The sequence below is a fragment of the Coniosporium apollinis genome, assembly GCF_000281105.1.
Source record: "Coniosporium apollinis CBS 100218 chromosome Unknown supercont1.3, whole genome shotgun sequence".
Taxonomy (NCBI): Eukaryota; Fungi; Ascomycota; class Dothideomycetes; genus Coniosporium; species Coniosporium apollinis.
In genome coordinates this window covers 606,360-629,710 of record NW_006913265.1, presented here as the reverse complement: position 1 = coordinate 629,710, position 23,351 = coordinate 606,360, and the positions used below count along the sequence as shown (strand labels likewise).

Here is a 23,351-nt window from a genome sequence, read left to right as displayed (position 1 = left end):
ACTATCTCCTTAACGCGTCCATAGGTCCATCGCGTACGCTTGATTACCGAGGAAAACTATGCGGCAAAGAATGAGGATATGACACTATGGGTGGACGAGAGGAGATGCAACAATTCAGGATCGCGAGAGACGCGTGTTTTGAGCGCGCGCGCCAGAGAGTGCTCGCAGACGCTCCTGGTGTTTTGCTCCTTCTGTAAGGCTGGCTCCCCAGAAAGGACAAGCTTCACGTCGATCCCTGCTAGAGCGTCATGTCCCATGCTCGACCCTGGCGCGTTCGCACTTCCGCACTCCCACACTCAGCCTTATGCCGAACATTCGTTACTTCCCTCCGCTTTATGCTCCAATAACGTTACCTGCAACATCTCTGTCCTCGACTTCTGATCATGGGTTGCTGAGGCAACCGTAGAACGTGACACACATACCCTGGCCAAAGCGCACACTATTCAACACAGCGCCGTCTGGCTCCAACGAAGCCATCATGGCCCCGTCCCTCTCTCGGCGCACTCGTTCGACCCGTTCGACTCGCAGCAAACCCGTGTCCTACAAAGAACCCAGCTCCGACGTCGAGCACGCCGCCCAGTCGGATACACCCCCCGAGAGCTCCGACGAGCTCACGACAGCCCGCCGCTCGCTCAAGCGCACGCGCTCATTGCGATCCTCACATCCTCCGCAGACGTCGTCCAGAAAGCGCCAGAGGCCAGCAGTATCATACCGGGAGCCAAGCGCAGACGAGGAAAACGATGCGAATTTCGACCACGATGCGATGCACAATGGCCAAGAACAAGAATCCACAAGGCGGCGTACTCGCTCATCAGCATCTGCGCATCTTTCACAAAGATCGTCTAGACAGCGCCAGAGGCCAGCAATATCCTACCGGGAGTCAAATACAGACGAAGACACTAACCCGAGTTCCGATCACGATGCGATCCACAACAGCCAGGAACAAGAACCTACAGGGCGGGGGACACGCATATCCGCCGGCTCTGGCAGCGATTCTTCGACGGCTACGACGACGACAAGATCGCGGAGCCGTCCCTCATTACCTCACAAGGCCAGAAGTCAGTGTGATTTCTTCTCGCTCTTTGTCAGTGTGGGCGCCTTATGCTGATACTGTAGCTGCGATAGGCCAAGCAACGACTCCACCTCCTACTGAGCAACCCACCACCCTGCCGAGCGACGGTATCATACCAGCGTGGGACACGCTAGAGTACGGGATTCTGTTACAAATATTCGAATTCGCCTCGCATCCACTTGTCAACGAGGACGGTTTCTCCGAGGCGAGCGTCCCTTGGCTTCTCAACCTTGCGCGCACGTGCAGGGCCTTTACGGAGCCCGCACTGACTGTCCTATACCGATGTCCGCCCCTTGGGGGTCTCGACAGGCCCCATAGGTTTTTGGAAGCCATGTCACAACCCAACGACGGTCGCATGCTCAATTACAACGTCAAGGTCAAGCGCTTGAGGTTGAATGCAACTATGTCCTTGGCGTATACGGCTCCCGGAATGGGGCTGTTCGATTTGGGCGCTCTCATTCCGCATTTATCCCAGCTGTCTGAGATAGATATTTTCGACCCCACTCACCGACCTCCATATCGAAGGAACGCCCCAGCCCAACGCTGGCATTACAGTGAGAGCCTGTTCAGTTCTCTCGAGACATCCGAGGTTCGCTTGAAAGCTTGGACTTGGGAGTCTAGTATGATGGACAGAGACTGGGCCAGCTCAGAGATGCGGATGCACGAGAAGCCTTACTTCCAAACTCTTGAAAGGCTTGCTCTCAGAAACTTCCAAGCAAAGTCAAAGAGAACTAAGAACGGTGCGGCAGGTACCCATGAGGAGCAATTGGCGGCGGCCCTGAAATATCTGCCAAGACTGAAAAGCTTGTCCTTCGAGTCTTCCTCCATCATCACTGACAAGTTCCTTCCATTACTGCCAGCGGGGCTCGATACCCTCCATATCATTAACTGTAATGATTTCGCTTCGGAGGGACTGCACACGTTTCTTTCACTTCAGGGGCAACAACTCAAGGAGCTTGTTCTGAACCACAACCAGGCGCTGGACATTGCGTTTCTGTCCGATCTTGGGATTACCTGTCCTAATCTTGAGATATTGAGGATGGACCTCAACTACTACAATTCTCACAGCACCAGTCACGACTCGGATCCGAAATATATCGATCTGCTCAAGCCGGATGAGGTTCCTAGCTGGCCTTCGACCCTCAGGACATTAGAGCTGATGCATCTCCGGAAATGGACCTCTGAAGCCGCCAAGACTTTCTTTGCGTCTTTGATTGACTCTGCAGAAAGGCTGCCAGACCTTCGAAGACTGGTTATCCACGCGATACTAAACATCAGTTGGCGCGACAGGGCAGGCTTCCGTGATTTCTGGCTTGGCAGACTTTCGAAGGTCTTCCTGCGGAAGTCTCCACCACCCAATCCTCACCTTATGTCACTGAAGGCCTTCCGGCTATGGAGACAATCCCAGGAAGGGGGTACTCACCTAAGAGCGGGTGAGAGCCGAACCAGACCAATCGCCAGCACGGATCTCTCAGAAAGGACCAGCCCCGCTGTAGTCATTCGGAGGCGAGCGATCTTGGACAGTGACGACGACGCGCCAGTAATTCATAAGCGTCGAACGCCTACGCAGATCAACAAGAAATCAAGCTTGCCGACTCCCGAAGCGAACACCGATGAGGAGAGCTCATGGCACAAGCGCCGCCTGCGGCCGCGGACAAATACCTATATGGAGACCGCGTCAAGCGACGATGACAGTCCATCCGAAACCGGGGCGGACGAGGACATATTCATCCAAGGCTTGTGTGAGGTGGTTGATCTACGCATCGACAATCTGCGGCCGCGGGATACTCTTTTCAGGGAAGTTGACTTCCTTGATGAGGAGGCTAGTGGTGACGAGGACTGGAATGGCAACGATGAGATACCTGGCTCTGGAGACTACGCATGGTAGACGACATCTTTATGTACGATTGACGCAAATGAGCTTGAGCCAGGAGCATGGCATGGCATGGCATGGCAGGGCATATTGGCGTTTGGTACACGGAAATGGTCGTCTGTACCGGAATGGAGTTTGTCTGGTTTCTGGATAGAGATGGATATGTCGAGCTTGTCGTCTTGAGCACATCGTGTATACTTCTATCATTACCTTACCACCGAGCTGTACGAATGTTAGCTGATTAGCTCGGTTCGAAATACAAAGCCCTCTATTTTAACTCGACACGCTGTGTGCCTCTGTATAGCCTCTTTAATCCTCAACACAGACACAGCACTACCTTCAGGCACCAGCACAGTAGGTCGGTCATAAGTACTCAGTCGCAGCTGTCCTCTAAGAACTGATGCTGGAGCCGCCGCTCGCTGAAAGCACCGCCACGGCTGAGCCACAGCTGTCGTTCTTCCGCTGTCTTCCGCTTCAGCTGGACCCTGACCAGGATGCAGCACAGCCCACATCCGATACGTACCTGTTGCATCTACTATTTTAGATAGAGTGCTTAATCTTCGTCTTACTTTACCGCTCCTTTGCTCTACTCTCAGTCTGTCCGCTCCCCCTTCATACAGCTACTCCTGAACGACAACCGACGTCCCTTCCGTCCTTAGACACATCCTATAGATTCTATACCCAAAGCAGCAGCGCGGCATGGCTGATGCTACGCGCCCACTATCCCCCAACGCTGGCCCCGACAACCCCACACTCCCCGACCTACCCTCTGGCTGGATAGCTCAATGGGACTCGAGGTACATCTTCCGTCTTTGTTTTCCCCGGCTTCTACCTGACGTCATCTCCTCTGACCGCCAAGTGCTCTAGCTCCCGCAAGTATTACTACGTCCAGATCAGCACCGGTGTCTCGCAGTGGAACATACCAACCAGCGCAGCACCCGCACCACGTACTTCGGCAACTCATACACCAGCACAACCTACAAATCCGTATCCGATGCCTCAAGATCAGCGAATTGGTGGAAGCGGGGATGGTATAGTGAGGGGGCCTGATGGCTCGGCGACGTATGCTCCGGATGGCAAGACTGGGGACTCTGATCGAAGCCTCGGTGTATGTATACAATGGACGTGCTCGACAGCTTGCCGTGCCTAACAGAATTACAGGGCATGGCCATGAACATGCTCGCAGGACAGGGAAACAAGCAACAGAAGGGATCTGGTGGTCTTGGAGGCCTCGCGTCATCCTTCCTTGGCAGCGGGTCGCATGGAAGTGCACACGGTAGCGGTGGACACGGCGGCTCGGGCAATCTCGTGGGTCAGCTTGCTGGTGGTCTACTCGGAAGCAACAAGCCCCATCAGCAGCAGTCAGGACATGGTGGTCCGGCTGGCGGTCTTGGACAGCTTGCCGGCAGCCTTCTTGGAGGCGGCCAGAAGCCTCACCAGCAAGGGCAAGGACACGGTGCCTCTGCTGGCGGACTAGGTGGTTTGGTGGGCGGCCTTATCGGCGGACAGCATGGCTCGGTGAGTATATATCCATTACGTGTGTTGCTCAATCGCTTACAGACTACAGAAACCGCAGCAAAACTACGGCTATTCTTCTTCCGGCCAGGGCTCTTCCGGTACCTATTCCGGCCAAGCACCGCCAGCACAATACCAGCCGCCAGGCCAGGGCGGAGGCTATAACCCCTCACCTGCACCGCAGCAGCATCAGGGCCAATATGGCCAACAACACGATCAATACGGCCAAGGCTCCTACGGCGCGTCTGCGTCGTATGGCGGCGCCCCACCGCCGCACCAGCAGCAGAGTTACGGCCAGCAGCAATATCCTCCACCGCCAACCCAGCAGGGCGGATACGGTGGTCCGCCTCAAGCTGGGTATGGCGGCCCCCAGTCACAAAGCCAGTACGGTCAGCAGGTGCATGGAGGCTATGGCGGAACGCCGTCACATCAGCAGCAAGGTCAACCCGGACAGCAGCAGAGTTACGGCAAACCGCACGACCAATACGGCCAGGGCGGCCAGGGCGGTTATGGCCAGTACCCGCCTTCCTCCGGCCCATACGGGTCGCAGGGTCAGGGACAGCAATACCCGCCACCGCCTGGAGGGCAGAGCTATGGTGGCCAGCAGCAACATGGTCATCAGCAAGGCGGCAACCCAGGTTACCCTGGCCAGCAGGGCGGGTATGGGGGTGGCGCACCGCCCGCGCCTGGGTGGTAGCGGATCTGTTATGGCTGCTTGGTTTGGTGAAAGCGCTTGGATACTCAGGCTGTGAGCACTTGCTAGATTGCGCTTGATTGTGTAGCGTGTGTAGCGTGTGCAGCGGTTCTTGGCCTCTTGTACCTACTCGTCACGGCATCAGGTTGAGAGCGTTGACGAACGCCTAAAAACTGGCTCTCTTATACGCGCAGATTGGCGTGACATGCATTCATGCGCGGGCCATCAGTCACTGTCATCCATCAACTCCGCCAACTCCGCCTCCTCCTCCGCCGTCAGCATCGACTCCTTCGGCTCCTCCTTCTCCTCTACCACCTCTCCCTCCCTCGCCTTCTCCGCCTCCAGCTTCGCAGCCTGCAGATCCTGCGGCGCTAGACTCCACTTTCTGACCGTCGCATCAATCGACACGCTAACCAGCATTCTCCCCACAAGCAGCAGCCCCGTAACTTCCTCAAAATGGCCGCTGAAAGTGTGATACAATTTCCCCGTGCCCCGTTCCCAGACTCTCACCTCTTCGTCTCTGCAGGCGGTAACGATCCATCCGCCCTCCTCGTCTACAACAACATCGCGCACGAAGTCAGGGTGCGGGAGTGTCGTATCCGCCTCCCATCCCCGGTCACGGACCAGACACTTGGCGCTTTTGTCGGCGGACGCGGTCCACAAGTCAGCGTCGGCATCGAAGCGGAGCGCGTTGACGCTTGTCTCGTGCGCGAGTATCGGTACGGGGCCTGTCGCCGCGTCGTCTGCTAGTTCATTGCCAGCGGAGGCAGTGAGACGCCAGCGCCTGGTCTCGCGATCACTACTACCGCTAAAAAGCGTCACGGTCTCCCCCTCAACCCCGCTCCTCCCATCCTCAATCCCACTCCCGAGCGAAGCAGGATCAACCGCCAAACTCAAGATCCCCCTCACATGCCCCATAAGTCTATATAGCTTCTCCCCGCTCCGCGCATCCCACACCACAATTGCCCCATCCGCACCGCCCGAGACGAGGATGTCGCGCCCACCAAGCCGCAGGCAGAGTAGAGCTTTCACGAAGTCGGTGTGCCCGCCTGTGAAGCGGCGGAGCGGGGCACGAGTGGTGGCGTTCCAGGACCAGATAGTCTTGTCCCAGCAGCCTGCGTAGAGGGTGCGGGGGGCTGCGCTGGAGGTGGGGCTGGGGGAGAGGGCGAGGGAGGTCAGGGGGGCGGCGGGGCCGGTGTAGAGGGCGGATATTTCACCGGTCTAGTAGGAGTATGTCAGCGGAGATACTCTCTTTGACGCTGAAGCCTCCATGGAGGGTGTGCTGCTGAGGCAAGGTTTGCGTGATTGGACTGTATTCAGGATTGGGTTTTGGTCTCTTACAGACTTCGAGGACTACTCTTCTGGCCGTGCCGGCCGCCTCGGCGACGTATACGCGTCCGGCATCGTCGGGGTCGGCGCCGATACTGAGGATTTTGGAGGGGAGTCGGATTGGGCTGCCGTGGGTGTTGGTGGACTTTTGGGCTTTGCGGGTGATTTCGGAGAGTGATGCGCTGGTCGAGAATGTTAGAGATATATGAGGGTTGCAGGATGGAGTTGCGGACATACGTCGTCTGGAAGAAGTGGCCGGGGTCGGTGGATCGGGACATGGTGGTGGGGTTCGTTGTGGTGTTGATGTGGGCGTTTACTATCGGTTTCAAAAAGTGCGGCCGTTTAAAATAAGCTTCATCCACCCCCCCCCCTCTAAGGCTCATCACTCTATAGAGCACGCGCAATGCTTTTACCTTAGTTAAATACTTTTCAATATCTTCCTTATAGCTATATCTATCTATATTAGTGTTTTTATCTAGGTATATTTTAACAAATATAGTAGGAAAGCTTAATTTCTTAAAAAGCCTATGCGTTACATGCATGCAGCGAGCATGTAGTATACCCGCGAGCAGTTTTTATAGTATTTAAAGTGTACTATAATTATTAGTAATATGGCGCTGCTATTCTTTATAATTAAATAGCTATAGCTATACCGCATTGTTTAATAGTACTAAGTTATATTCTAAGCGTTAAATTATTATATAAACGTAGTTTTAGTCAACAATAATCGAGGAAAGAAAGATGGAATGAAGTTTACTTCTAAATAGCTGCATATTTTAAACCCGACAGTAAGCTAATTTGAACTTTTAGTGGACACTATTTATCACCGCCGTGATCCAACCCTAACCCTAACCCTTACCCTAGAGAGACCCCTGATGTCCATGTCATGGAGATTACTGCGAGCATGCTTATAGCATTTTACGCGGATGCTGAAACATTCGTATATAAGAAGCATGAGCAAATAGCTGTGATCAAGACTATTTCGGCTGTCTCGACATATCCTTTCCGGACTGATCCGAGTCATCCGATGCACTGACAGCTCCAACTTTACTGAGTTCCTCAATCGCTCCACTACGGACTTATCTCGCGTCCTACCGGGATATTCTATCCGGCATTCAGCAATATATCATAGAACGACAGCTGACTTTCATGGTTCTAGAGAACCGCCGAGATCCTCATGATGCAAGAGACAAATCCGGCTTGTCCGCCTTACTGGAAAGCTAAGCTCCGCTGACAAGGTCAAGCAAAGCGAGAAGAAGCCCATTCTCCACCCTACAGCCCTCGCCTGTGCGCTTCGCTTTTCGAAATCCGGCCCATAACCACTGGTGAATGGTATGGACGTCCAATCCGCGGAAGTTCTGCTGCTCAATCATGGCGTATGCTTGAGTACAGAGAGTGGTGGACTCATTATCCGAAGGCGGAAGGTACAGACAACACTCTTCCGATGCCGGGGGCTGAGCCGGCACGGCATCTGGTTCTGTTACCGGATGTCGCTCGGGAGAAGTCTGCAATATCGATACGCTCTCATTTGGGGTGGCCTGGATGAGGCTCGAAGTTGGAGCATCGAAAGCTGGTGGAGCATCTAAGCTTCCGAGAAGGTAGACCGAGGCGAGCGGGAGCCCGGAAGTTATGGGGAGTGGAGATTCGCTGAACCATGACATTTCCTGGTCTAGGACTGTAGACATCGTTGAGTCCGTAATTGGGAGCAGTTCATCCGTAGCGGCTGCTGACACGGTAGGTGAATGCATAAGCAATCCTTCTTCTAGGACACGAAGCCCCGCTCTGTCGTTGGTAGAAGCGGCACTTTGGTCAACCTCAACACCGGTGCTGTCACTGGTGATTATATCAATCCGCTGCCCGTGTCTGTAACTCTCCAGTTCGGCTCTTAAACCGGCAAGCTCAGTCAAGGCCTCGGCAAGCCGACCTTCAGTGTCTTTTAGCCTCCCCTCGAGGAAAGCAATGTACTCACGTCTACGAGCACGATGCCGGCGCTGGTTGTTCCGGACGCGGTCGAGAGTATGAGCAGGGGTCTTCAGCTGTCGCTCGTCGTGAAGTGGATCAGGCGGCATCTTGCAGTGTCAAGGCTCATCCAAAACTAGTGTCGAAAGTTAAAATCGATATGACATTGCGCATTCCTGATGTGTCTCATTCGTGTAGCTTTGCCGATTTAGCGATGAGCTGGGAGTGCTGGAACAAGATAGGCTTGGGGTAAGGATGGGACGTTGAGGTGAGGTCTGGGTTGACTCAGCGCTGGCTTGGCGGTGACATATCGGTTCATCCTAAACGACTGCAGAGGTTGACAGGACGGAGTGCTCACTAGCTGTCTTGACGGACGCTATTCTAATCAAGCACATAGGACTCCAATCGGGTGATTCCGGTGGCGTTGGTCTGATGATATTCAATAAGCGGTGACATATCGCGCCCATGCGGCAGTGACATACCGACGTTGTATATACAGTATATGTACAGCAACTGTAGTCTAGCAGCATCCTCAGACACACATCAGCCCCACTCAAACCCTCACTGTCAAGATTCCCCGTCAGTTCCGCGAATACACTGAGCAATAATTGTCTACAATGGACGCTACAGAAATTTATAACCATGTCAACGACCGCTACAGCTCCTTCGCCAAGGGCTCGAGTGATGCCAAATATGGAGCAGCTATCGCCAAAGCATTCGGTTACTCCGAAGAAGAGCTCGCCGGAATTCCACAGGACGCCAATTTGGGACTCAGCTGTGGCAATCCACTAGTGATGGCCAATCTGAGGGAGGTTCGTGACATACATTCCATTGGCTTGCTGACCATGCAATCTGAAGTCAGTGGACCTGAGTAGAAGCTCACTGCGGCGATTTTTCCACATGTAGGGCGAGACCGTGATCGATCTCGGTAGCGGGGCTGGGTTTGATGTTTTCCAAGCAGCGAAGAAAGTGGGGGCAGCAGGAAAGGCCATCGGTGTTGATATGAACAAGGTGATAGACCTTCATGAAGGGCTCTATGCGTAGCTTACATCCCTAGGACATGCTCGCCCGCGCGAACAGAAACAAAGAAACAGTAGGCGCAGCTAATGTCGCCTTCATCGAATCCCCGATCACAAAGATTGACCTACCCGCATCGACCGCCGACTGCATAATCAGCAACTGCGTCATCAACCTGGTGCCTGAGAATGAGAAGCACGTAGCATTCGAGGAGATGTTCCGCTTGCTCAAGCCAGGCGGCCGTGTTGCTATTTCAGACATCCTAGCGAAGAAGGCGCTTCCTGATGCACTGAAGAAGGATGTTGCCCTCTATGTCGGCTGTATCTCTGGTGCCAGCCAAGCCGCTGATTACGAGAGATACCTTCGAGAGGCGGGCTTCAAGGGTAAGCGGACGCTAGACGCAGAAAACAAGGTGATACGAATATTAACGGTTCTCCTACAGGCGTTGCCATCGTTGACACAAACCGCGATCTTGACGTTTACACGCAAACACAAGGAAATTGTCCGAGCGATACGTGCTGCAGTGCTATCTCCGTTCAGGCATCGTGTTGTGAAAAAACGGAGAGTACCGATGATACAGTGCTGGAATATCTGTCCAAGTACAATCTGAACGATTGGGCTGGTGAGTGTTCCCGGTACAAGAAGCTGGGTGTGTGTTCAAAACTGACTCTTGTTGTGCCTTACAGGCTCTTTCCAGATCTATGCCATCAAGGCTTGAACTTCATGCTTTGTGCTGAGGAGTATTGATTTCGGAATTGTACACTCGGGTCAGGCATGCTTTGTCTAGAGTCCTAAATAGTTGAAGAACCATGTTATCCGCACGTGCAGTAAACGCCTCGAGTTGTATCCCGAAGGCCATGTTACCGTAACATGAGCAACTGTTGGTTCTTAATTAACGTAGGTGTTGAGGGTATTGGAAGCAGATTCGAGAGGCTGTGCCGTCGACAGATTGGGGTTAGGTTCAGCCAGCGGAGCCTAAAGGATGCTCGACAAGGCCATGGCTTGTTCTATTGCTTGATATAAGCATCTTCGCGAACCACGCTGTCCCTGCTTCGTAAGCATATTCATATGCTCTGCCTTCGATAAGAGTAGTGCTCTTCGGGACGCCGTGAAGGGCCAGGCGAAACAATGGTGAAACATCTATGTAGCGTTCTCGGCGCACAAGCTTTACATATTTTTACCTATTAGACTCCGCATGTCCAGGACTATGACCGACGAATGTAGAATCAGATAATTTAGGTGTAGGTACCTAAGAGGCGTGAGAAGTAAGTGCAAGATCGACGTCGGGATTACAAGTAAAGTAAAGTAAAAGACGAAGACGCTAACCGGAAAAGAAGCTGTGGGGCTGAGCTAACAGGGATCCACGTAGTCTCGGCTTGCCGCATCCAACACCGCGTCTTCCCCATCTATTCACCCCACGCCGGGCCTCACTTTGCGCACCCAGAGATTTACAATGTTTTGAAGCCGCCACATCTGCATTTGGTCCTGAATAACTATGCTGTCACCAAATGCCTTTGTTTAAGCAGCGGTAAGAACCCCTAGTCGTGATCCTTCACCTAGATCTTTCACGTTCAACACGCGTAATGAACTTTACGCGCTCGCTGTTCTTCGCGCTGACAGGCCTGTTGTGTAGGCCCATGATCGATATTATAGACCTTACCGGGGACTCCGATGATTCTGATTCTGAGTTGCCAGCCGCTCTGAGCTCGCGACCGCTCCAGCTACCATTAGTTCAAACTCGCAAGCCTCTGTCAAACCTAGCCAAAAACCCGACCATTGCGCCGAAGCCGACATCTGCCAGCGGTGCACATGCTGGCCCGAAGACAGCCGTCCACAGTCCTCCATCCGCCAACACGCGCACTGCACAGTCAGTAGACACCCCATCCTCGAACGGCATTCATGACAAACCAAGAACGAAGTATGCGGACAAAGCTTCAAGGTGGGCTGCAGAGCACGACCTCGTGAAACAGCCAGCTTCTGATAGGCCTAGACACAATGCGCCTGTCAACGGTGCTCAGCGCCGGTTGGACAACTATGCTCAAGCCGTTCCATCCCAGATGCTATCAGCTTCAGCTTCTTCGAGAAACCCTAAACAGAACAACGGGACCTCTACAAACGCTGCAGGAAGATTAAAGCCACACGAGCAGACGCAAGGGGCAGAAGAGCATCGCTCTGGCGCTGAAGCAGCAAGAAAACGGAATCGGGACGGCACATTCAAGAGCGATCCTACGCCTAGCAATCAGCTAAGCTCAGGATCTTCGGTAAAGAACAATGTTGCCCAAGCACTAGTGGCTCCGTCTGTATCATGGGAAATCGATGGACGGACAGTCACCAGTGTCCCTGCCAACCAGGCGCCAGCAAGGAGGACATCTGTGTTGACACCTATTGATCAGCACAATGATGGCATGCTCAGCAATGGCGTTGTGTCGGAGCAGCGAGCTGGGCAGCACATTGGTCTTAGGGACGCCGCGGAGTCGTCAACAATCAATGGCGCAAGCGCCGCTCCAACGCATAATTTACTGCGGACTAACATTTTACCTCCGCCAGCGCCAGCTACAATTACTGGCACGTCAGGGGAAAAGTTCAGCGACGAAGAAGATCGCCTACTGATACACCTAAAGGAAGTACGCAGGCTGTCTTGGGCGCAGATCGGACCCTATTTTCCCACGAGGAAGGCTCACACCGTACAAAGTCGTTACTCAAGGAAGCTTTGTCAACAGCATCCCCTATCCCGCGCATGGCGAGAGAGTTCAGAGGAAAGCACCCCTGATCAGTCTTTTGAGAGCACCGCTTTTGATAGCACGATTTTCACGAGCCCGGCAAATTCCGGTACATTACATGATTCGCGACCTACTCAGTTCACTCCTCCCCCCGAGGCAGCCCATATAACACTTCCACTGCCGAGGCACTCAGTGGAAGTTCCACCGAAAAAGCGATTGCCTTACCAGCAGATCGATCGAGCCACTAGAGGAGTTAGTCGGAATGGTTTACAACCTAGAAGCACAACTACGATCCCTAAGCCTTACCTAAGTCACGCCCAGCGTCATATCCTTCGCCAAGGGATAGAGGAAGGCGAATGGTGTCGAACACGTATTGATGCCTGGGAAGGCACGATATTGCACGCTGATTTTCTCGATGAAGAATTAGCAGTGCTGGAAAAAGTGATCAAGGACGTCCTTGAGACAGTTATGCATGAACAAGGCGATACTACGATACTTCGCATCCGGACTTTAATGGCGTTCGCCACTGAAGCGAATGTTCATGCCATATCTTGGAGGGCTAGGAGAGTTCTGGAAGCCCGTACTCTGGAGAGCATCAGACATTTTCTACAAGATGCCATTGACGGTAACGTTGCCTCGATCCCACACTGCCAGAAGTTGGGAGCAACCGCCACGCATCGGACCCACTCAAGTTCTACCTCTGCACTGCTCCGTTGGCGCGAGCTAGGTGTCTCGAGCGGTCGTCAATACCAAAGTGGCTTGCGAATCGTTCCCACAGCGCTCAAGAACAACTGCTATGACACTCTTGGGCCATCCATCTCGTTCACCGGCACCTCTGGTGATGTCGGCACGGTCGCTTGGGCCCCAGATGGACAGGGGTTTGCCGCAGGTTCCGCATGTCTGGACGACGCGAATAGCATGCAATACAATAGACCAAACAATCTTCTCCTAGGAGACGTCGACCGCAAGGTCATTCGCGAGCTATCCGACCATCACATTCCCCGACAACGCCAGGAGACTGGCGCGAACTCCTCGCATTCTATGCATGTGTCTCAGAACCCCCGCCTGTTCAAAACCGTGTCCATGGTTGCGTTCTCGCCTGACGGCCAGTACCTTTACTCTGCTGGTTACGATGGCGTGGTCCGTGAATGGGATCTTGACAAAGGGGGCGACGATGGGTCCGTTCCTGGAGATCCCATTCAAGCCTCCTGTCTCTATGCTTTTGAGCACAAAGCGCCGGTTGAGCTATTGTCAGTAAGCAGGAACGGCTTACTGGCGACTGGTTGCCGCCGAGCGAAGAAGAAGAGCATTAGGGTTATCAACTACCGGGAAGGAGTCCGGTTGTCGTTCACCTCGCAGAAAGCGTTGGAGAGGCCTGAGCTGCATCTCTCTCCATCATGTCTACACTGGGGCGTTCACCACTTTTACAGCGCCTACCTCCTAGCTGGATTCTGCTCTAATACCGAAGATGTGACTATGGATGGGGAGTTCTGCATGTGGAACGTCGAGACACAGCAAGAAGTTAAGATTTGGGGGAACTCACAAAACGTCTTCGACTGCGCGTGGAACCCGCACTGGGGTCCTGGTGGCCACTTCGCTATAGGCAGCGTCGCAGGGCTTGGCGTGAACCCAGGCGTGCGGTCCGTAGTGCGCACATTTGACTGGCGTATCGGTCAGATCAGTAAGGTTGGTCAGTTCTCAAAGACTATCGAGTTTGAGTGTCCGGCAAGGGACATGAACGACGTTGTATATAAGTAAGCATCACGTCCGTATCCATTAGCACTAAAGCTTGACTACTGATATTCATGACAATAGCCCATACGACGACCACTACATCATAGCCGGGTGCACTGATGGCACAACATACGTCTGGGACGTCCGTAACGATAATCGCATTTTGCACACCCTTTCCCACGGCGATTCATTAATGGCACTGGATCCTTTGCAGCCTCGGGAACTCCTGGATACCGGCATCCGCTTCTGCTCTTGGGCGCAGGACCGCACTCGGTTATACAGTGGATCCTCGGATGGCGTCGTCAAATCATGGGACATTTATCGCTCAAGTGAAAATGTTCACGTACAAGATGTCGTCACGTTAAACTCTTGTGTTATGTCTGGTGCGTTTAACCCGGATTACACGCGTCTCCTGATCGGTGAAGAAAACGGCTCTATCAACGTGCTCGAAGTAGGCAACGATGACAGGGGTCTCAAAGAGGCGGATACGTTCACGCTTCACGAGTCTCCAGGATCCAAGACCGCCCCCCTGGGTGATACGCCCGCTGACGAGGAATCTGGCATCGAAGCCGCTAAGAAACTTTTGGAAGCTCAACAAATCACTTTCCGACCAATGGGTGGACTTCCTATCCGCCAGGCTGTACAGGGGCCCAACTATTTCAGGAGCGGCTATCTTGACACAGCGGCAGACGCCCCGGCCCTTCGACAAGCCGCCCAGGCGCTTCAGGATAGTTTCCAGCTCCCGTCAGACGCGGAGCAGTGTCAGCTAGAAGCTTGTCGAGATAGCTCAGTCATGTTCACTAGCGAGGAGTCTGGCGACTCGAAACGATCTCAAGACCGGATACCGGATGCGCTGAGATCGAAACAGGCTGCTGTCAACGGGGCACAGCTTGTTGCTGGTAAGACGAAATGCGCAGAATGTGGCGCCCCGGCACGTCCTCGCCTTGACCAACGGGGTGGTGACGACGTCCAGCCGACTGCGCTCTGCGAACGGTGCGACTTCTCCTGTTTCCGTTGCGGACGTTATGCTGTTGTGTCTGCTGTCACTAACACCGTGTGCTGCCCGCACTGTGAGCTTCTTTGGAAGGTTGGCGTTTTGGGATATGATCTGGTGAGATGGCCGGGGAAGCACGAAGTGCTGGAGGTGGCGCATGCTTTGGAGGCGAGAGCCACTGTGGGTGCTGCTGAGGAGGAGAAGCTTCTTATGGACGAAGATATGCCCGGTTTATGGGATGCCGATTTAGAGCTTCGCCACTGATACCCTGGAATTATGACACGAGTTTGGAATCCTGGGGGATGAAGTGCTCGCAGTCGTGCTGTAAGGGTTGGGGCAATATTGGCAAGGGGGGTAATCGGTGCTCCTGGAGGAATGATTTTCCTGTGCAGCCGTGACACTGCCATAGCTCAAGATATATTATAGTGGCCGCATCAATGTGCGACCCCCTCTCCACCTACCTAGGTGTCTCTCACCCTCCACTTGCTATAGTGGGAATTACCTGTATTATCGGCAAAGGATTGAGTAAAGTAACGACTCGCTCACTCTCTTGTAGTAGCGGGAAAGTAGGAGCTGATTATGATGCTGCAACTCTACCCGTATAAGCTACACTAATCTGTATTGTATAGTTAACTCAGACAAACGTTCAGGCCGGTCCGGTAAGTGCTTGTGCTCTACTCTACGTTCTACTCGTATTAGTACACATATCTTCAAGAAGTTTGCATCAAGCGAGCGGTCTAGTAGGGGTATACAGCAAATCGGAGATTCTACATGCCTGGCTAGGGTGCTCGCTCGATGAAACTTCTTGAGGACATGTGGATGCGTGGAGAGGCCAAACTTGGGTTACACTATTTTTATCCGCATTCCGCGGCCTGTTTGAGCGGAGCTTGATCTTCTCAACTTCAGTTGTCCAGCTGTAGCTGCAGGTCAGCGACAGTCAGGTCTCGAAGCGGAAGCGGATTTGCGGTGCCAGAATGTGGCGCAGAGCCCGAGACTACTCATTACCTTAAAATGTTTGAAGGTTCATACCGTGCTGATTTCTTGCAGAGTGAGCAACGCACTTTGCCTTCCCTAGCGCTTAGCGACAGGAAATCGCGATTCCTTTCCTTTTAAGGAATTGCGATTTCCTGTGAAGGCCGTGCATATTCTGAATCTCTTCAAGAGCTCCAATAAGGTAACGCTGCTGCGATCTGCCCTTAAAAATATCGTAAGGGGGTATCTTAATGCCGCAGGAGTTAGTGGTCTCGATAACCGTGACCCACTCACGCGAATCGAACGACTACCTAAAGAAACCAGGATGTTAACGTTATGAGGCAGCCAAGAAGCCACGCGCCTTACCAATCCATGAATCTTTAGGCATGTTGTCTACTGACTGCCAGTCTCAGCAGTTGAGGAGTGATCCGAAAATGAGATGTCTCTCCCTTTTCTTTGAATCAGTATACGTTCCTTTCGAGACACTGCCCAAACAAATCGTTTATGCTCTACGTTCATTCGCAATGGGTTTCAGGGCATTGCTTATCGTGCTTTGGCTCCAATCCCTTTCCCGCGTCCTCTGTGCTGTCCATCCCAACTTAAGTAGAGGGCTGCAGATATCTCTACCGATGGCAAATGCGGGCTTAGAAATGGGTGAACCTGCTTAGGATCTCGTTTCGGCGACTGCTGCTCGCCGGCTGGGAACTGCGGCAGAGCACTCGCCCACTGCGGACTTGGTTGCATGCCTTCCTATGGAAGGTGTGGTGCTTCGGCGATATCCCCGGGGTCATCCACAAGTCCTTCCATAGGGACAACCTCAGGGTCTTCGACAAGCGCATCTTCTCGCACTTCAACGGCAGTTTCAGGTTCCTCGTCGTTGCCGGTTCGATCCTCGTCCACGCTGACTTCTCATTCCCAATCGACATCTCATACTGTGTCATCTTATTCTCAAGTTACAAGTCGCTCCGTATCGACCTTGAGCTCCTCAACTGCGCCAAGCACTAGTAGCAACACGAGTACGGTACCTGACGTCCCCGAGACAGGACTCTTGGACATCGACTTACACTTACTGCGAATATACGACACTAACCTTCACCACGACACCACCCTCAAACAGCGGCATCCCTACAACGATCCCGGCGGCCAAGTGCTTTATCGACCCCGGCATTGGGGGCGCTAAGTTTGAGGTCATGGATACACGAGGGTATCCCATCGTCAACAACGGAGGGTACATGGGTTTACAAGCAAATGCTCCAAGCGAGACTACCGTCTACCCTTCTTATCACTTCGGATAGCCTTCGCCAGGAGGCTACTTCAACTTGGGTTTCGAAGATCCTGCTGGGCTGCTTTGTGTTGCCGTATTCAACAATGGCAGCGTACGATTCTCGTCGACCAGCTCCGAGGGGCAGATCCCCAAGCCGGCGGAAGATGGCACAACCTTCATCACCACCTTGTTTAGTACATCATGTTCTGGTAAGATTACTACCGGGACGGACAGTATCCCGTATAGCTGGAGGCTTGATGGAAACTATGTCAAGGCTACTCCGGGCTCGGTCTCCACGACCGCTACCGTTGTCCTACTGCCAAAGGTCGCTTCAGCGGCTACGCTAAAGAGAAGAAGCAACTACAATGAAGGTACCGCTCCTCGTTGTGTGAATTCGCCTCCTAACCTCTTCGCTGCCGTTAAACCTCGGGAAGCTATTCCACGACCACTACAAGTCAATATATGCGGCGCAGCCAACGGGGTCGGTATTGTGCCTGACTACGAATTCGGAAGCTGCTTTAGTAAGTTCTTTGCCCCGCGCGAGACAAGAGAGCGATGGTATCCTGACCCTGAATCCTAGATGACTGCGAAAACGGCATCTTCGAGCCCTGCAACCGCGAGTTTGGATCTTGCATGCGCAGAGTTTGCGATTTGTTATCGTGAATTTCGCGGCCTTTCGAGAAACGGGGCTGCTACAAGATGGCAACCTTTTTATGAGTGGGTTGCCAGCGAAACACTGCCAGGCCGGGATGCGTTCAGCAGTGCGAACAAGGAAAGATGCCAGTGCTATTGCCCGGGGTTTCCGGACGTCACGCTCTGCAGCGACGCCTGCAACAGACTGGATTCCGACAAGTACAATTGCGGGGGTTGCGGGCTAACGGTAAGTCGACAAACCGTATCAACATTGCCGTCGTCGCTGTCCTACTCTCTCTGGTGAGCTATTGTTGTATACTAACATGCGAGTCTTGTAGTGTCCAGGTAATCTGCTATGTAGTAACAAGGAACGCATGTGTCCTGAGGACCGATGTGGGGACACGTGAGTTTCGGGAGCCATCCAAGAAGTTGCAGCGGCTGTGATATCACTGTAAGTTGGCGCAACCGGTCCCGCTCACCTACGCAACCAGCATCGCAGAGTGTGGATGAGAGACTAGAGCAAAAGCTAGTTCCTCAGCAGTGTCCCTCTGGTATTTTCCAACGTGGACAGTGCTACGTCCCACCCGTGCCACCTACTAGACAGCCCGGTGTCTTGAGTGCACTTCTCCCACTTTCACAGTCGTCCTGCAAACAGTCCTGCCTTCCAAATCCGGCAACCTGTCGCTTTCCGTAGAAAATTGCGGGCACTTACTATGGCTAAAAGTACCTAGACGTGGGTCCTAATTATCTATAGCTTACTACAACTAGAATCCCTGTGTAAGCCCTACCAATTCCGAAAGCGGTAACCAGCACACTCTTTTGTATGACACGTTTCGCTGTCCATCATCATCGCTGCGATGATCGTCAGCATCATCTGTTGTAAACGTTCTTGCGTCCACAGTCGTTCAATGAACCACACGTCTTCTGAGTCCGGGACAATCATGCTTTTCCGTAGGACGTCGTTCACTTTTCACTTCCGCACATCGCGCGTACATCAACCAGCTTGTCTCGCCGCGTGTGCCGAGCTTCGTGGACATTGTGGGTTGTAATCCGTTGTGAGACGGGTCTTCGAGTCCCCGGAGGTCCTGATAGCGAGCCTCGTACGATGGGTTTCGCTCCCTAGAACACTTACCTTCCCGTCCACTCCTTGAAGAGGGACGCTTTCCGAGTTTGGGGCGTAGTACTGGTAAGTGCCTGGATGCTGGAAAGATGCGAGAACCTTGGAGATTCGGCACGATGAAGCATGTAGGAATGGGAACAAGAGCTGGTTTGCGAACGAGCACCGTAGATCTTCGGCGCGTTGATATGCTTCCGGATCATTCAGTGTAAGAACAGAGAACCCGGAGTTTGCATAACCACATTGCATTGGAGAGCATGAGATGGAGTCTGTGCCCGTTCCTCCGGTGTACAGCAGGAGCTTTACGTTCATTGACTGGCGTATGGCCCGGCCCACACAAGATAAAGGCGGAACCCGGAAGACAACAGGACTCCAGTGTCCCAAGGATATGAATATATACAACTTCTATCGAGACACGCGTCCGCACCACGTTCGTGATTCTCGAGCCTCCCGGGTCAATACTGTACAGATACGTCTTTTGACACCACCGACGCAGAAGTAACTCCCTGTTCGGCTTGACATCGTTTTGCGCCTCTTAGATTTGCAATGGCATATTACACCCAATCCACAGGCTTCTTCAGGACATTGACCAACCGCTCCTCTCTGCTCCCCTTCTCCGGCTCGTGCATATACTGCCACCGCGCCGTCAAGGGTAAGCTCATCAAGATACTCTCCACCCTCGCCCCCGGCGTATTAAGTCCAAAACTCGTACCGCGATCATGCACTAGATTAAACTCCACATAGCGCCCTCGCCTCAGCTGCTGCCACAGCTTCTCCTTGTCCGTGAACGGCAGATCCTTCCGCTTGCGTATTATTGGCATATAAGACGGCAGAAACGCAGAAAGGCAGTCTTGAACAAACTCAAACAGATTCTCCTGATCCTTCTCCGTCTCGTCGAGATCGTCGAAAAAGATGCCGCCCACGCCGCGCGTCTCGCCGCGGTGCTTGTTGCTGAAGTAGCCGTCGCACCACTTCTTGAAGCGCGGGTAGTAGCTCTTGTCGTGCTTTTCGCAGGCCTCTTTGATCGTCCGGTGGAAGTGTATCGCGTCGTCGTCGAACAGGTAGCAGGGTGTTAAGTCGCAGCCGCCGCCGAACCACCAGGCGCTGGGCTTGCCGTCTTTGTCGGCCGTCTCGAAGTAGCGGTAGTTGAGGTGCACGGTCGGTGCCATGGGGTTGTGTGGGTGGAGGACTAGGCTCAGGCCTGCGGCGAAGAAGTCGAGGCTGTCGACGTCGGGGTCGAGCGCTTTGTGGTTGACGCGCATCTTGGAGATGGCGGCGCGCGGGAGCGTGCCGTAGACAATGGATGTGTTGACACCGGCTTTCTCGAACACGTTGCCCTCTTGCAAGACGCAGGTGATGCCCCCACCGCCGTCGGGACGTTCCCAGCTGTCGACCTTGAAGGTCTTCCCGTCTAGCTTCTCGAGCTCGGAGACGATGATCTTCTGGTGCTCCTTAATAAACGCCTCCATCCGCAGGCGCATCGGCGAGTCCCGACCAACGCCTGACTCCCTCTTCGAAAGCGCATCCTGCTCAGCAATGGCCGGCGCCTCGAGCTTCTCCGGTTCGCCGGTCACCTGGGGGCCCGCGGTATCAGCACTACTTGCGCGGTTCCGGAGCTTCTTGCGGCAACGGAGTGCTGACCATGGAGTATATGAGGGCGCCGACGAACACCACGCCGACGGCCAGACGGGTTTTTGGCGCCCAGACCTTGTTGGGGGGTTCCCGGCGGCCTTCGTTGCGGACGTCCCCTCGTGGCGGCGGCGGTGGAGGCACGCCGTCGGATACATAGCGGTTCGCTGTTGTGGGTGCGAAGCGGGGCCTGAAGAAGTCGGCGCCTGGCCGGCGGTATGCGTAGCTCTGCTGGAAGAAGGGTGGGCGTAGGAGACGGAAGGCAGGCCGGGCTGAGGCCATTGCGGAGGTCTATGGACTCGACAGAGGAGGAGATTGGCTATATCAAGTACATGTGAAGAGCGAGAAGTGGAGGACAGTTCCTCACAGAGACAGAGAGGTTTCTTCTGAAGCGAGTAATGTACAGAGATGAAATGGTGATGTGGAGTTACAAACGCAGCTGGGAGCTCAGAAGCGAGATGTATGACGATCACACGACCTGCGTTCCGCCACGGGAGGAGCTGACTCAGACTTCCGCTGCGATGAGGCGGAGCGGGATGAGCTTGGCGCATACGTCCGTCCAGTAATCGCCAGCAACCATGTGCCTCACTCACCTTATTAGCAGCTCACGCAAGAGAAGCGCCGCAGTACAACAGTAGAGCGATGGTGCTAGCAGCAGCATTTACAAGACATAGCCTTACCAGAAAAGGGTCACAGGGCAGTCTTTGTACTCATGTCGCTACGTACCGCTGACTGCGGCTGCTGAACAATCTGTTGTTTCGCTGGTGACGATGAAAGAGCACGACTGCGTGGCCGCCCAGACAAAGGACCAGCTGAATAGCTCAAGAGCCTCCCGTGATCAACCAAGAAGGAACAGTCAAGCCTTCCTGCCCTTACTCTGACTCTTTAATCAGGTACCTGTGGTATCTGCACTTCCAAACCCGCCGGAGCTGTCGCAGCCGTTTATGTAAGCGGGTCACCCAGCCCCTCTACGAGTCACTTGCTGCCTGCTCCACCGCTCCAACCCTCATCACCATCCTCCACCGCCCACTGCATCAACCCACCTGCAACAACCTCCAACAAGCCCGCTACCCACACCTGCATCTATACACAAGTACACCTGCAAGCCGCAAGACCCAGCCATCAACATGCGCTCCAAGTTCAAGGACGAGCACCCCTTCGAGAAGCGCAAGGCCGAGGCTGAGCGCATCCGCCAGAAGTACAACGACCGCATTCCCGTAAGTCGCCTCTATCGCGCTGCTTGAACCCCGCCGGCTTCACGGAGCAGCGTTTTCGTCTTCAAGATCCTTCGTGCTGACCGCTTCTCCGCCGCCAGGTTATCTGCGAGAAGGTCGAGAAGTCCGACATCGCGACCATCGACAAGAAGAAGTACCTGGTGCCCTCGGATCTCACCGTCGGCCAGTTCGTCTACGTCATCCGCAAGCGCATCAAGCTCTCGCCGGAAAAGGCCATCTTCATCTTCGTGGACGAGGTCCTGCCGCCAACCGCCGCGCTCATGAGCAGCATCTACGAGGAGCACAAGGATGAGGATGGCTTCTTGTACATCACGTACGTCTCTGCTCTCCGACACGCAGTACAACACGATACAGGAGCTGACTGTTGATCAGGTACTCCGGCGAGAACACATTCGGCGAGGCCTGCTAGATCACTCGCCGATTCCTCTACTGCTGCTTTGTCTCTCGGATTCTAATGATGGGTCCCGGCGTTGTCGGACTAGCTGTGCAGTGACTACACGACGTGAACGGCTGGGATGTGAGCCTCGGGCTACCTAGGTGTGCTTTGCCACTCAAAGAAGCAGTCGCTGCGGGCTTGGATACTTGGTCTCGGTCACGGTGGAGGGAGGCACACCTGGGTCGCACGGAGGGCTCTGGTGTTTACTGCGGATCATATAGGATGAACATGGATACATTTCCCCCACTGTTGGGATCAGCTTCTGATCAGCGTATGGCGTGAAGTTTGAATCGCTGCACATCGCAGCTTGACCCATCCATTTACTGCTGATACGGGTATTGAAACCGCCTCCTGGGTTATTCTGCTGGTTCGTGTCTTTCTGCATCACATGCGCAACATATTCAAGCCCTCATATGCACACCACGACAAGCTTCAGGAGCTCCAAGCTTGCCCCACGATAGCTCGGCAAGCTCCGCCGATCCCAGCAAGCATCATCTTCCAGTCCATCTGCAACATCATCACGAATTGCTCTCCTCCAAAGCCGCACATTATCCAAGCCACCACCTCTTACGTCTACGATACCCCACAAATCTGATTCCACCCACCCCCGCCTCCAAAATGTCCGCACCACGCTACACTTACATCATCTCGAAGTAGCTCTCCCCCCTTCCCTATCCCCATACCCGTCACTCCCCGCTCTGCCGCCCATGCTTTTCTCCCTTCCCGACCCCCAAACCCATGCTAAAGCCGCTGTCTAGAACGCTTGACCCCGTCTTCGCCCTCTCAATCGGCACCGCCGCAGCGCTTGTCCGCATCAACCGCGAAGAGAAGGAAAAGGGCAAGACCACACGGCAGACGGTGCAAAGCCTGAAACGGCGGTGGGGATTGTTCATGGGCGGGCAACGCGCAGGTGCGCCGGCTGGTAGTGGATTCGAGGGCTGAGGGGCGCAGCCCAGAGCGACGTGATAGGAATTGGGCGTCGAGGCGTGTGGGGGCTGCGAGTTGGGTTATGCGAAGAGCAGCGGGCGGAGAGTTGAGAGAAGGTGTTGGCCCAGCGAAGAGCGCTGGCGCTGGCAAGTTTCAGAGCGGAGTGGTCAGACTCGTGTGGTGCTGAAGAGCAAGGCCGTGTTTTGACGGAAGAATTGCAGCGAGTGCGAA

The 23,351-nt window shown here is 54.0% G+C and overlaps 9 protein-coding genes across 9 annotated transcripts; 6 read left to right on the top strand and 3 right to left on the bottom strand.

Moving 5' to 3' along the window:
* Positions 1-1,403: 1,403 nt before the first annotated feature.
* On the top strand, positions 1,404-2,960 carry W97_00928 (uncharacterized protein; the record flags this gene model as incomplete). Its single annotated transcript, XM_007778839.1, has 1 exon — positions 1,404-2,960. The coding sequence occupies one exon, from the start codon at positions 1,404-1,406 to the stop codon at positions 2,958-2,960; it is 1,557 nt and encodes a 518-aa protein (XP_007777029.1).
* A 684-nt stretch (positions 2,961-3,644) lies between these two features.
* Positions 3,645-5,157, top strand: W97_00927 (uncharacterized protein; the record flags this gene model as incomplete). Its single annotated transcript, XM_007778838.1, has 4 exons — positions 3,645-3,742; positions 3,813-4,053; positions 4,107-4,463; positions 4,513-5,157. The coding sequence occupies 4 exons, from the start codon at positions 3,645-3,647 to the stop codon at positions 5,155-5,157; spliced, it is 1,341 nt and encodes a 446-aa protein (XP_007777028.1).
* Positions 5,158-5,379: 222 nt separating this feature from the next.
* On the bottom strand, positions 5,380-6,761 carry W97_00926 (uncharacterized protein; the record flags this gene model as incomplete). The annotated part of the gene is made up of 3 exons (XM_007778837.1): positions 5,380-6,375; positions 6,500-6,665; positions 6,721-6,761. 3 exons carry the CDS (start codon positions 6,759-6,761, stop codon positions 5,380-5,382), a joined length of 1,203 nt encoding a protein of 400 aa, XP_007777027.1.
* A 942-nt stretch (positions 6,762-7,703) lies between these two features.
* Positions 7,704-8,552, bottom strand: W97_00925 (uncharacterized protein; the record flags this gene model as incomplete). Its single annotated transcript, XM_007778836.1, has 1 exon — positions 7,704-8,552. The coding sequence occupies one exon, from the start codon at positions 8,550-8,552 to the stop codon at positions 7,704-7,706; it is 849 nt and encodes a 282-aa protein (XP_007777026.1).
* Positions 8,553-9,059: 507 nt separating this feature from the next.
* Positions 9,060-10,177, top strand: W97_00924 (uncharacterized protein; the record flags this gene model as incomplete). The annotated part of the gene is made up of 5 exons (XM_007778835.1): positions 9,060-9,254; positions 9,349-9,453; positions 9,500-9,842; positions 9,902-10,081; positions 10,146-10,177. 5 exons carry the CDS (start codon positions 9,060-9,062, stop codon positions 10,175-10,177), a joined length of 855 nt encoding a protein of 284 aa, XP_007777025.1.
* Positions 10,178-11,042: 865 nt separating this feature from the next.
* W97_00923 (uncharacterized protein) lies at positions 11,043-15,171 on the top strand (the record flags this gene model as incomplete). The annotated part of the gene is made up of 2 exons (XM_007778834.1): positions 11,043-13,933; positions 13,995-15,171. The coding sequence occupies 2 exons, from the start codon at positions 11,043-11,045 to the stop codon at positions 15,169-15,171; spliced, it is 4,068 nt and encodes a 1,355-aa protein (XP_007777024.1).
* A 4,276-nt stretch (positions 15,172-19,447) lies between these two features.
* W97_00922 (uncharacterized protein) lies at positions 19,448-20,804 on the bottom strand (the record flags this gene model as incomplete). Its single annotated transcript, XM_007778833.1, has 2 exons — positions 19,448-20,467; positions 20,535-20,804. 2 exons carry the CDS (start codon positions 20,802-20,804, stop codon positions 19,448-19,450), a joined length of 1,290 nt encoding a protein of 429 aa, XP_007777023.1.
* An 845-nt stretch (positions 20,805-21,649) lies between these two features.
* W97_00921 (autophagy-like protein 8) lies at positions 21,650-22,166 on the top strand (the record flags this gene model as incomplete). The annotated part of the gene is made up of 3 exons (XM_007778832.1): positions 21,650-21,739; positions 21,838-22,070; positions 22,130-22,166. 3 exons carry the CDS (start codon positions 21,650-21,652, stop codon positions 22,164-22,166), a joined length of 360 nt encoding a protein of 119 aa, XP_007777022.1.
* A 645-nt stretch (positions 22,167-22,811) lies between these two features.
* On the top strand, positions 22,812-23,135 carry W97_00920 (uncharacterized protein; the record flags this gene model as incomplete). Its single annotated transcript, XM_007778831.1, has 2 exons — positions 22,812-22,846; positions 22,952-23,135. 2 exons carry the CDS (start codon positions 22,812-22,814, stop codon positions 23,133-23,135), a joined length of 219 nt encoding a protein of 72 aa, XP_007777021.1.
* Between the last annotated feature and the right edge of the window lie 216 nt (positions 23,136-23,351).